Source organism: Diabrotica undecimpunctata, chromosome 3 (genome assembly GCF_040954645.1).
Source record: "Diabrotica undecimpunctata isolate CICGRU chromosome 3, icDiaUnde3, whole genome shotgun sequence".
Classification (NCBI taxonomy): domain Eukaryota; kingdom Metazoa; phylum Arthropoda; class Insecta; order Coleoptera; family Chrysomelidae; genus Diabrotica; species Diabrotica undecimpunctata.
The window spans coordinates 107,864,677-107,879,184 of NC_092805.1; the positions used below are offsets into that span (position 1 = coordinate 107,864,677).

General features: G+C 31.1%; 1 protein-coding gene across 1 annotated transcript in view; it reads right to left on the reverse strand.

Moving 5' to 3' along the window:
* Positions 1-14,508, reverse strand: part of Pp2C1 (protein phosphatase 2C) — a 45,310-nt gene that overhangs the window by 30,153 nt on the left and 649 nt on the right. The window contains exon 2 of the mRNA XM_072526534.1: positions 5,071-5,190. Within this exon, the coding sequence (XP_072382635.1) occupies positions 5,071-5,190 (120 nt within the window). The remainder of the gene's footprint in view (positions 1-5,070; positions 5,191-14,508) is intronic.

The window sequence follows — 14,508 nt, forward strand, 5'->3', positions numbered from 1 at the left end:
GGATCAATTTGATATCCAGAGGTTAATTACCTCAATGCCTAGACGTGTACAGGCTATTATAAGGGCCCGAGGGGGAAACACTAGATATTGATTTATTATCAATGTTTTTCTTAATTTCAGAAAGTTTTGAATATTCTTGTATTTTTGAGTTTTGGCGTATGTCTCTATAAATAAATGATTTTTTTGGATAATCTGTAAAAATTATTTTAATCTAACATATATACCTGATTTAAAACTAATATCTTCAAACGTTTTCTTTTTTCAGCAAATAATACCCATGGATTGATTTTTTTGCACTTTATATTTTTGATTTTAATTAAAATCAAATACGTCACATTTTGAGGTTATGTTGACCTATTTATTTTATTCAATTTTATGATTTTGAGTTATATTTATTTTATTCAATTTTATGATTTTGAGTTATAATTTAAAATAAACCAAAATTAAACTCTTTCTGATGTTAATTTCATGTTTTTATTTACAAATCAATAATAATAATAAGCAATTTTTAATAATTTTGACAGCTGCTGTGACATATTTGATTGTAATTAAATATTTGATTACAGTCAAGTTTTGATTAGCGTTCGAACAACCGGCCCTTAGTGTTTTAATTCGTATTAAATTTTAATCACAGACGCCAAATTATTAATTTTTTAGATTTTTTATTATCCTTTGGGGTTTTTATTTAAAAAATACCTTGATCTTTAGCTAGTGTTCAATACTAAACAGGATAAGAAAGAAAATAAATAAAATTCAAATTTTGTTCAATCTTCTTCTTCCTATGCCGTCCCCATTAACGGAGGTTGGCGACCACATTTTTAAAAGCTTCTCTGTCTTTTGCAACGTGGAATAATTCGTCTACAGTCATGTTTGTCCAGTCTCGAATATTTCGCAGCCATGACTTCCTCTTTCTACCTATTCCCTTTTTGCCATCGACTCTACCCTGCATGATGACCTGCAGAAGACTATATTTATTATTTCTTAGTATGTGCCCAAGGTATGCAGTCTTGCGTACTTTTACTTTTACTTTTTTGTTCAATACAATTATTAAATATAATGGTAAATTCCATTAAAAAAAATTCTTAGACGTATAAATCGCTAAGAAATATCAATATTCCCCTATCTTGAAAAATTTAACTGCGCAGTCCAAATTCAATTAGCTTTAACAAATAACAAACACTACTTTATCGAAAATTAGCACGAGAAAACCTTACAAATCAATTTTAATATTTTTTCATTTCAAACTTTATGCTTCTGCAATATTTTTCTCAAAACACAAGTTTAACTTTCAATTCTGAGATGTCCCTAATATTCGTTCAAAAAAAACTCAGTAGCTAAACTCCTTCCTTTGGTCTGCTTACACGGAATCTACATCAAACGTCCTAACGATCCTTTTGAGCTCTTTTGACTGCCAGAAATTACCTTGTCTATGATTCTCCCGATAAATAATAACTGGTTTTTACAATAAGTATCAAATAAATAGAACGAAATAACAGTTATATCGTTCTATTGATTCCGATTCAGACGTGAAAAAGTTTGACTAATTTGTGCTCCAATGCCATAATATAGGCTTTCATTTCATCAGAGCACTAGCAAGCTTGTTTACAGAAAACAATTTATTTAATTATTTAGTTCTTCGCCACTAAATCAGGTGGCACGTCTGTGCTCAAACCACTGAAAGTGTTAAGATTTTGGAGACATTAGTTGGACTTTTCGGTTCGAATCAACTCGAACGGCTGACGAGGTAGATATACCGAAATAACAGTTATATCGTTCTACTGACTCCGATTTAGACGTAAAAAGTTTGACTAATTTGTGCTCCAAAGCCATAATATATGGCTTTATCTTCCTATGTATACCGATATGGCAAAATTTCAACTACCGTATACGTTATTAAGTATGTGGAACAAAGATAACACTTAATTGTTTGAATAGAAGTGAGAGGCAGTCACCATCTCGAAGGAGTAGGTATTACTTTTAAACAGTGTTGCTATATTTCTGTTACATCTTTCCTTCTAAAATTTTCGTCCGATACATGAGTGTAAAATAATATTTAAATCCACTACAGTTCATTGTAGAGTAAAAATTAATATTGTCCCAAAAAAACTTAAATAAAGTAGCCATGTAATTGTTATTTTCTAATCGATTCTATCTATTACTTAATTAGTTAACAAAGAACATTGATTTAAGGAATTGATGTATAGCAATAACGCATTATTCCCCTGACGAGTTGTAATGTTTTAAGCCACGCCTTCCTTCACCGTGCGGTGCGCCAAGATACATCCGGCTATCCGGCTTTCAGTAATTACCAAACACTGACGAAGAGTGTGTAGTTCTTTACATAAAATGATTTCCCGGCCAACTTTCCGTCGATAAACCTTAAGAAAAACTCGGAACACTTATATTCGAGTTTTAAATGCAATTCTTGTAGATTTTTAGCTGTGGTAGCTTGGAAATACAACAATAATTAACTTAACATTAACAAAACATAAATATTATTTTTATAAGAAAAAAACAAACTAAAAAAATTATTCTAAATAATTAAATTAACAATTAAATGTTCGAGCAAACCACCATTTTGCGCTAAACAATATCCGAATCTATCAACTAAAGCAAGTCTCATTGCATTCAGCTAATTTAGCTGTACCCGACTACAGAGTTGAACAATTTTTTCTTGCAATTCGGCTAAATTGGTGGCACGTTCGAATTCATGCCGATATAATTTTGATTTTAGCATTCCCCAGAAATAAAAACCCAAAGGTGCTAAATCTTGTAGTCTAGGTGGCCATTTTACTGTTCCTCGTGTAGAAATTAATCGTCCAGGGAATGTTTGTTCCAAATAATTTGTAATTGTTGAAACCAGACGTCACCGTAACTGACCGCAAGTTTTCGAACTGCTGGAATAATCTGATTACGTAATAAATCTAGATAATTACGTCCATTCAGATTTCCCGTAATAAAAAATGGACCAATTATATTATCGTTATAAAATCCAGTCCACACATTTAATTTCTTTGGGTATTGTGTTTTTACAGCAATACTCAAATGTTTATTTTTCCTAGGAAAATAGCGGACGACAGATGGATTATGACGTTTATGGATAGTGAATGAAGATTCATGGGAAAACAAAACATTTTTTAAAAAGTTGTTGTCATTCAATTTCTCCATCATAGTTTCACAAAATTCCATACGTTTATAATGATCGTCTGGAAAAAGTTGGGTGGTTTGAACTTTATAGCAATTGTATCCATTTCGTTTTAAAATATTCCTTACAGTTCCCTCCTTTAGGTCAACTTCGTCCGCAATTTGTCTACTCAGAAATTTGTTTCGATCGTGGTTGATCCGTTGACAACATTTCATACACGTATTTATGCAACCCAAATTTTCAAAGTTTTAATAATTTATCGTACTGTTTTCTCTGTCGGAATTGGGCGATTTTCAAAAGTAGAAATAAATAACTATTATTTCTACAATAGAATGGTTCCCAAAATACCATTTCACCATTTGAATCTTTTCTTCTCGAAAATATACGCTTGGCATGTTATTTGTTTTCAACCTTTTACCGCCACAGCTAAAATCCAAATAGATCGACCATAAACCTGCTGTACAGATAAGCACCGCCTATTATTTGAGGAGAAATTATGAACTCGTATAAGGGATACACCGTTTATACTATCTGTCAGTTAAGTGCGTTATTTATTTAGTTCACGCTATTGTCACATATCAATTTCTCAATTCAGTGTTTAAAAAATAACAGTTACATGATTACTTCATGTAAATTTTGTTGTGGCAATATTAATTTTCATTCTACAATGTACTGTAGTGGATTTAAATATTATGTTACACTCATGTATCTGACTAAAATTTTAGAAGGAATGATGTAACAGAAAGTTTGCGACACTGTTTAAAAGTTAGACTCGCTAGTCCGACATGCGTGGATTTGTCTCACTCGTATTCAAATAATTAACTGTTATCTTTGTTCCACATACTGAATAATTATGCGGTAGTTGAAAAATTGCCATATCGGTAGTACAATATATTACTGAAATATTTCCAACTAGATGTACGAATGATAGGTTTTGATTCCTATTCTCCAACTGATTCTAGAAAACTGATCCAGAACAGTCTTGAATAACCATGAAATAATTAGCAAATTTGATATAAACAATGAACATCCTGATCATTAATGTAGTCTTAGTAGTCTGCTCCCGCATCACATTTGATAATATCTGCCGCAGTTGCAGACGAAACATCAAGAATAAACAAACAATTCCTAAATACCGTCTATAACCCAGATAATACTATACCTTTAGAAAACACCGGCACTGAAAGTCTATACTCCTGAATAGACAGAGGGCTACCAAATTATGCAATATACTAAAGAAAAAGGTATACCTAAATTAAACTGTCCTAGAAACTAATCAGGAAAAACTTAAAAAATGAAAGATTGGAGCAGATGGAACAGTAAATAAGGACTTCTATATATAAGCCGCGCTGATATTAGTTTAGTTAGTTGATAAGATATTACCGTACTATAAGCTTATAAATAAATAAGATTTACATAAATTAGAACCGCTGGTTTTATTATGTAATGGGCATGTGGTGTATATTTGTTATTTGGTTCTAATCAGTAGCTTTTTCCATACTTACAAACCACTTAATGGATTGTATGAAACAGATTTTTCTCTTTGCTCTATGAACAAAGACAAAATGCATGCAAAATATTTTTAATCCGTATCAATATTTGTTGATACTATAATTTATTTTGTTAGTGACACCTTTTGTTGTAATTTTTAAAATAGTATCAAGAAATTGAACTGTCTATATTTTGCACTTTATCTTTTTTAAACATTATTATAATGTAAGTGCTCCCTTCTGTGATAATAGCTGCAATACATTCAGTGCTGTTTTTTTATCCAAATTGATTCCTCTTCTTCTTCTTCTTCTTCTTCTTCTTTAAGGACAGTGATGATCATCACGGCCATCATCCACATTGATATTAAAAAGAAAACACTAATAATTTCACTTTTATACTGCCTAAATTGGTTCTCACTATATTTAAAGTCATACCTAATATTATTCCAGAATCTCCTACATGTCCTATGTATATTTTTCCTCTTCTAATAAAAGCTATACTAGCAGTTGTACCAGCTGTACTGGGCAAACCTGATGCGGTCCTTGGCCATTTTTCTGAAAGAAAAACAAAAGTAATTAAGAAATATGAGTTTTTCATCATGCTAAAAAAATATTACTTAAAAAATATTTAAATACGGAGTAAAATGTTAAACAGAGCCAGAAATAGCAATTATTTTTGGACGTTACTATTTCTCATCTGTATACTGTGATAATAATTGTGATATCCCCAATCAAAGATCCACTAACAACATTTATATAAACAATATTAATTTAAAAAATTTAAGTAGGGGAAAGTGCCCACCAGTGGGACAGGTCCTACAATGAGACAAGTAATGTATTTCCTGTAAAATACATATCTTACCATCTACTAGTGACTGTAACTATATTCAATTCTATTCTTACGTTTGAAGCGTGTGCCGCATGTAAGGTGCTTCAAGTGAAATAAAGTTGAAAACGTGAGTTTCTTATTTCGATTATTTTTTGTATATCATTGTATATTTAAATCGTTAATAGCTGTATCGCAGGTATGCGACAAAAGATCCAGAATACTACCAGATTCTACCATGATTTACTTCCTTTTTGTTACTAACTTTATTGTTTTTCTTTACTTTCGGTTTGTTTTTTAACAAAGTTTTTTTCTTCTCTTTTCTTTTGTCTCTCTTCTGCTCTTTTCTATTTTTCTTCGAGAAGCTTGATTTTCTTATTTTTATGATAAGTTTGTCATTCTTTTGACCTAGCCACAGAAAGAACTTTCTCCACTCTTCTTTTTTTACTGAGGATACTCTGGGTTCAGGCCAAAACAGTATTCATTTGAAAGAAGAGGGTATAATTTCATTTGATGTAGAAGGTGTAGGTAATTCTTCAATTGCTGAAGACGGGACTTGTGATTGTTTTGATGAAGAAGTACAAGTGTCTTGAATAATAGCAAAATTGTTATGCTGAAGATTTTTCCTAGTGGGACTAGTGTGACCTTCCAAAACATCCGAAATGTTTCTATCTGTTTCAGCCTCAGATTGGTTTAATAACTCACTTATTTCATGCTGTTCTTCGACTGGCTTATCAGATTTGTCCTCTATGTAAATGTCTTCAACATTAGGGTTGTTTTCAACATTTGGTATGTCCTCAATATAAGTGGCATCATCAATAATGTTGTCTTCATTATTTGGTTCTTGCACACCTTGTTACGCTTTCAAATTGTATATTTCTTCTTCTAAAAGACTCTATTTTATGCAAATGTTTTTGTAAAAGTGAAAGAAAGATAAATCTTCATTGTCATTGTTCCATTCTAGGCTTGTTTTGAAAAGAGGTAGTTTTTCTTTAGCAATATGTTTCTCTATAAAGTTTTTCCCTTGTTTCATTTCCTGTAGTTCCTGCATTTTCTTTGAAATGTCTATTTTCTAATTGTGAAACAAAATCGCACCAACATCCCAGGGAACTAAGCCACATTTTCGGAAACCATTTTTTAAAATTGATGGCACTTTTTCACTAGAACTTATTCAAAAGAGGACAGAAGTGAATTTTCCTTAAAACTGGAGAAGCCTGATTCTTAATCCGCCACTGGTGTACTGCATCTTTCCAACCCCCTTTCAAAGAATGAAATACAGCAACACCCATTGGCTGAAGAAAATGTGTTGCATTTGGATGAACAGCTACCAATATAATACCATGTTCAGCACAACATCTACTAGTGTGTAATGTTAAATGCTTGATGTCAATGATTTTGCTTAGTGTTTACCACTTATCAAAAATATTTGTAACAAACTTGTAAAAGGTAGCTCCTGTCATCCATCCACTTTCTGACCTACCAATACCCCATTCTTCAGGAAAACTAATTAATTTGTTGATAAACAGTTTTGTCGCCCTTTCTTGCCAATACTTTGTTTCCTTTGTTGTTAAGGAAAAATGCAGTTTCATCTGCATTAAATACTCTAGTTGTGTCATTAAGAACCTCCTCATAGTTGTTCTCTCTAAAATAATTATACATTTCACTTAACCATTTTTAAATGGCTTCTTTTGTTACCATTGTCCTTGTGGATGTTAGATTTCGGGCAACTCTGTTACTCATTTCGGGATATCTTTTTAAGAATCCAGTAAACCAGGTTCTTCCTGGTTTGTCATCTTTAAAGAGATTCTGTTTTTAACTGAAAATTTAAATTTTTGTTTTAGTAGTTGACATCCAAAGTGTTTCAATAGTTGACATAGTGTCAACCACTAGATAGAGTGGATACATTTACACGATATTTAAAATATAAGTATACACATACTAGTAGTTGACACCTATGTCAACTACTAGTATTTTTGTATATTTGTGTGTTAGTAATTGACACCAAGCCTAAATTTTGTTTTGAGAATAAAACAAACTTAAAACATTAGCAAGTTGTTATCTAAATATTCATATAATATAGTGATATATCTAAAATTACAGTCATTCACAATTTAATCAATAAATAGAATTTTTTTAATTAAACTAACCTTAATACTTTTGTTTAGAAAACTTATTGCCTTTTGAGGTTCACACAACACTCTTGACAAAAATTCAGTGGGAATTTTCTGTTTCAAGGTTAAATAATTCTATATTTACAGAGAAGATGTATACATGACACTAGTTAACTATGATGGTAATCTTACATTAAAAATAATTGGAAAACCTTATTATTAATGATTAAAATTGAAAATGTCAACTGCTGGTACAGTGTCAAGTACTAGTTTACCTTATACAGTGGAACCTCGATTATCCGTCTCTCTATTAACCGTCACCTCTGTTAACCGTCAGGGTCCATACAAAAGTTATATTACCAACATAGATAAAAATTTAGTCATCAATTCATTTTGTTTGAGCATTGCGGATAAGCCAAACGAAATTCGTTGAAATGTGTACGTGAAGTTATGCCACCACCGCATTTTTTTATGTAATTAATTATTGTTCTTATTCAGGGCTCTGTATTAAACTTCAATTTAATTAGGTAATGATAAGTGATACCGTTCTTTTAGAGTTTAATTTTTAAAATCGCAAGCCGAAAATAAAAACGCAGAGCACAATAATTATTACAGTCAATATCTGTGTGTCAACATAATTCAGTTTGATTCAAATTCGAACTTAGTCGCATTGAGCAAAAAGTATGATATTCCGAGAAAGACAATCAATGATTTAAAGAAAAATGCTTATGGAATTGAAAAGTATGCTTCCCAAATGGAATCGTTGGATGGCCGGATGAAACATAGTTAGACAATGAAAAAAGCCACAAATGAATCACTCGACACGGCACGACACTACACTCTGTATTTGTGATTCGTTCAAAAAAGAAGCGAAGGTGTTCCTTTGTCCGGACCAATTGTTGCCGGAAAAGCGTTGTTTTTCAACATGAAATTAAATGGCAATCCTCCATTTAAAGGAAGCAGCGAAGTTCAAAAACCGCCACGGTATACGGGAACTGAAAATCGAAGGTGAAAAATAGAGCGCCGCAAATATTGAAGTCGTTGACGAATATATAAGAAAGCTTCAAGATATGATCGATGAGACACGCGACAACGTACTTTTCGTTAACTACTACGCACAACATAATGCATGTATGTCCCAGGAAATATTCGCTGACTGGTTCAAAAAGGTATGTACTACAAACCAAAATTTGTTTATCTATTTTTCTAACATCTTGTTTTTTAAGTTTTTATACCGGACTTTCGACAATACTTTCAAGCAAAAAATTTGCCACCAAAGGCGATTCTCATTTTGGACAATGCACCTGCCCATCCTGAAGCCGGTATGCTGCGAAGTGACGATGAAAATATCACGTGCTCTTTTCTGCCTGCGAATACAACATCATTGATACAGCCAATGGATCAATCGGTCATTAAAACATTCAAACAAGATACAGAAAATTTTTTTTTTCAAAACCTAGTTATGGAATAGGAATATTCTTTGCCAGAATACTGGAAAGCATACAATTTAAAACACGCAGTCGGCAATGCTTTGTCAAATTATTGTCAAATAAAACATACAAATAAAATTTGAGAGTTATACTATGAACTTTTTTTTTATTCCGTTATCCGTCTTTTCGTTTATCCGTCATACCCTTGGTCCGGTGCCCTGACGGATAATCGAGGTTCCACTGTATATATATAATTATATACATATATATAATTATATAAATATAACAAATTCAGGCGTTTGACTGTTAATTAATTTTTTTTTTTTTTTTAATAGTTATGATAATAATGTTGAATAAGTAATATTTTAAATTATATATAATCACAAAACGTAATCAATATTGTGTCATTCAACCCAAATTTAATGTCATAAGGATCATCAAGATATGTAAAAATTAAGTTTAAGCACAGTATGTTGTTTGATTTGTACAGAATATCCGAAAACCATTTTTCGTAATGATCTCCATCCATTTCCTCATGGTAATCTCAAGTCTTTTTAGAAACAATTGTATTTAAACCTCCTTCAGCATATCTTGAGTAGCTACCAGTATGGCCAATAAAAAACGTTTTTAAACCAGTTGACAAACCATCTAGGAAAGTTTGTTGCTTGTTTATGACAGATTGACATTTAAATCCTGCCAAATTTTTATTTATTTATTTCAATGGTAGAAGCATTTACAATAAAATACAATAAAAAGTAAAAAGTAAAGATCATGTACAATAAACATCAAAACAATAACAAAGAAACAATTAAACAGTAAAAATTTGTACATTAGAACAGTATATTAAATCACAAAAGTTAAAAAAAATCATATAATTAGATTATTAATTAGACTCTTAAGTAGCATTTTGAAAACATTAATGTTTGAACAGAATGGATCCAATAGGAGGTCAATGCAAGAGCTGAGCATTCTTGACAAGGGAAAATGACGAGCATAATCAGTCCTATGAAAAGGAATATAAAAGAATACAGTGTCGAATTCTATGTATTGTAATTAAGTACACATTGGCTAATAATGGGGGACAATTAATAACGTTGTTTAGAATTTTAAACCAAAATAATATATCAGGTCCCAACCTGAGGTTCTTCAGTGCAGCAATGTTAAATTGAGACATTATTACAGAGTAATCAATGAAATAATTTTCAGTATTTCTTATATTAATATGAGCTTTAAAAGCTAAAGATCTTAGAAACTTCTGCTGAACTCTCTCCAATCCATCAATATAGACTTGATGAAATGGGGACCAAAAACAGAGCACTTCAAGACCTAAGCGTACCAGAGATTAATACAATAGGTGAGAAATCATGACTGTAATGATAAATAAAACGAAGATTAAGAAATCATGTTTCCTTAATTTTTAGAAAATGGCTTCCAAATGCCAAGGCACAATCCAATAATACACCCAAATCTCTAATCTCAGTAACTGAATCCAAGACTACATCATTAAGAACATATCTATTAGTTATTAGATTATTTATACGATATTTTTGCCACAGTATGGTCTTCATTTAAACATGTTTCATCTGTATGTTTTTTTCCATCTCTGAAATTCTGCTATTTGTTTTAGATACTTTCTGCCCCATAAAATGATTTATTCTTTCTGAATAAGGGTACTATTCCTCTTTCTCTTTAAATACCTAAAGTTCATTTCACATAAAGTACATATATATATATATATATATATATATATATATATATATATATATATATATATATATATATATATATATATATATTTATATATATATATATATATATATATATATATATATATGTATATATATATATATATATATATATTTATATATATTTTATATATATATATATATATATATATATATATTTTATATATATATATATATATATATATATATATATATATATATATATATATCTAGAAAAGGAGTACAACCGTCAATCCAATATAAACTAAGGAACACTCGAAGAGTGGTAGGTTTTTTTTGTCTTTTATTTCTCCACTTTGACCGAAAAACCCACCACTCTTCGAGTGTTCCTTAGTTTATATATATATATATATATATATATATATATATATATATATATATATATATATATATATATATATATATATATATAATATTTTTGGAATACTTTCATTAGATTGAAGAGAAGAAGTAATTTTTTATAGTTGGTAATTCCTTTTTGAAATAAAATTCATGCACTGGCCTGTTTGGTTGTATCATCCAATTTTATGTTTTCTTCCTCTTGTCACAACCTCCAAAGTATTATTATCATTGGTTTCATCATCTGTTTTAATTTCTCTATACACACTAACTTCAAAATACTACACAATGTAACTACATTGCTCATATTTATTTTTTGTTCTCTAGCTCTAGTCCTTCAAACAGATTTCCAATCATAGTTTTTTCTTCAGGTGTTAAATTGTGACATTTTGTTTTGATATACAGTTCACTATTAAATACTTACTACTGTATGTCATATTTATTATTTGTACCATTACATATACCAAATTGAATTAAACTAAGTTACAATTCACAAAAAGTAAATGTAAAAGCTCCTTTCACTACAATAATATATGATAATATAGCAAATTTAATATTATAATAATACTACACAAAATTCTGTTCTCTACTTTATGAAACCCCTGTCACTACACTTATGAAACTGACTTACAGATAACAGACAATAAAATAGCTACCGAACAATGGCATCGTTGCTAGTTATATCGCCTTAATTTGCAACTACAGTATACTCCCTCTATAACGAACACGGTTATTACGAGGTTTCGCTTATAACGAGATACATTAGATATCCCATGAAATTTCTATTGAACTATAACCGTCTATAGCGAGGCAAATTTGGTTATAACGAGAGAAAACAAGATCCAAAAACGTGTTTTTTACGTTTTTGGTCCGGTTGTGGTTATAAATAAATACCTTTTCAAACAACCCCTCAATAAACTAAACTGCAGCCCGCAATAAACTTCTTTACAATGAATAAATACAACTGTTTCACATCTTTACAAAATATATGATAGAATGATACTGGACCATTTAAAGCAGTTAAAAATGAGTTCTTAAAATTGCAGAAGCAATAGTTTATGTTATCCTTGAAAATACGCTTTATACATTATGTAGTTGGAGAAAAATATAAGTACAGATTTTTTGTTTTAACGTATATCATTGATAATAAAAGTAAACAACTCTTTTAAGTTTTAATATATTTCATTGACAATAAAAGTAAATAACTTTTTTTCAATAACGCCATTCAAACAATATTTATTAGCATCTTATATTGCTCCGAATGGCTACACTATAGGAAGTTAATGGTTTAGAAAACTACAGATTCATATGTATGCACAGTATTATTATTGTCTGATATAACGAGATCGGCTTATAACGAGGTAATTAGTCTGTCATTTCAGTTCTCATTATAGAGGGAGTCTACTGTATATTGTTGAGATCTCAGACATTATCATAGAGAAGATATAAACTACAACATTGCAGATAACTTCAAGTTAAGTCATACATGCTGACAAAATTACATACTCCCTAAAACCCAAACCTTTGCCAAAACGTTTGAACAGTTTAAACCTATCATACATTTTCAGTACATCTAACTTAGCATCCAAATAGGTTATAGGTTGCTTAGTGTAATGGGTTAAATATTTAGGATATGAATCGATATGTTCATGTATTTTGGTAGTTATAGTGGTTGGAATAGTATTAACACGATTTAAATGCTTGCCTCTCATGTCAAGAGGAGACATTCCCTTCGCCAAGAGATTTGTGAGTCTGATAACTATTTTGTGTGAAATTGCATACAAACTTATGAATGCTTTGCGACATACTTCTGAACGATTTCCAGACACGATCACATAATACTTAAATGAGGCATTGATTTGTTTTGAATGATCAACTGTTGGTCTGTGCCGTTTGACATCGAATCTTTCAATACACCCCATTAAAAAGGTGTCTTGTTCATTTTTTGATTGGCCAGCATAAAGTTTTTCTAAAATACGTTTTTTGTCTTCATCTAATAGCTTAGACATACACTGTTTCTTACACTGACAGTCAGGGCCAGTTTGTTTAGCTTCAACTAGTTTACCTGATGACGTAACAAACTCTTCACCCTTGCGTCTAGCAATTTTTTCCATCTCTCTGACATGTAATTCTTTATTTAACTTTCCCTTCTTCCGGCGTGGCTCTACATTTTCACTGTCTGAACTCGACATCGCAAATAACACACTATAACTATTCACTGTTAACTGTTTACGTTATAACACAGCTCCACACTAACTAAACAACAACAGATAAATGACTGGCCGTTTATGTGTAGAAGCCGGATATGCGCAAACGATAACTGTGCGGACTCCCACTACACTTGCGCTGTGTGACACGCGTCGAGTTGAAGAAGGGACACATTCCAGGAATGTGTTCCTTCTTCAACTCAACGGAATATTTTGACCTCTGCATAAGTAATATTTTGTAATGTAATGTGTACCTTTTTCAACTCCATAGATGGAACTTGATCTTAGAAACAAAATGGCTATCTCAGTTTAAATTCGCATTTTTTGGAATGTGTACCTTTTTCATCTCACTGATTCAATTGTGGTACTTTACTGTAGTCTGGGTGAAATCCAAATCTAGATTCATTGGGAAGTAAAACTATGACCTAGTCATTTTTCCTTAGCCTTTATATTCTCAACTCCACACTAATCTTGCAGTTTGATGATCTCTGAAAAGAGGTAGGCACCTTTTTGGTCTTTTACTATAAAGATTGAATTTGAAAATACAATCTCTTATAGTATCTGTACCTATAGTTATTTGATGTACCTATCCACTGGTGGGCAATCAATTCAGATGCTGTAATTGTAGGTTGCCCTCTAATGCAGTGATAATCTAAGTGGCTGCCTCCACCCCCTGGTGGGTTTTGCACTGATTTAGGTGGAGATGACAGTTACAGGTGAATTGGTGGTAACAAATACCTAACTGATAATACCTGACATGGTTCCATTCCGCAATTTAATATATAGAACTAACTCAGGTTACAACTCATTTTTATTTAGAACTACCAGATTTGAAATCTTAGTTGTAATGAAGTTGATTGCTTGGGTAGGGCTAGCAAATTTAAAAACAATATTAAACAACTTTTGTTAGAACATGTCTGATAGCTCTGTTTTAATTTTTTAAATGTGCATTGTTATTGGTGATTTTTTAAACATATCGCATTGTTTTAATAAATAAATAAGTTTACTGTAGTTATTCCTGAAGTTGTGGATGAAATGATTGGTATAGGTATTTCCTCATCAAACAAAATCTTTAAAAATCATTCTTTGAAAATACTGTGTATGGGTCTTTAGGCATAGAAAATTTTGCAATTTGTTACCTATTCAATGTATCAAGACATCATATCAACAGAAACATGTTGTTAATAACTGCAGTATTTGAAATTCGTAGTCCTC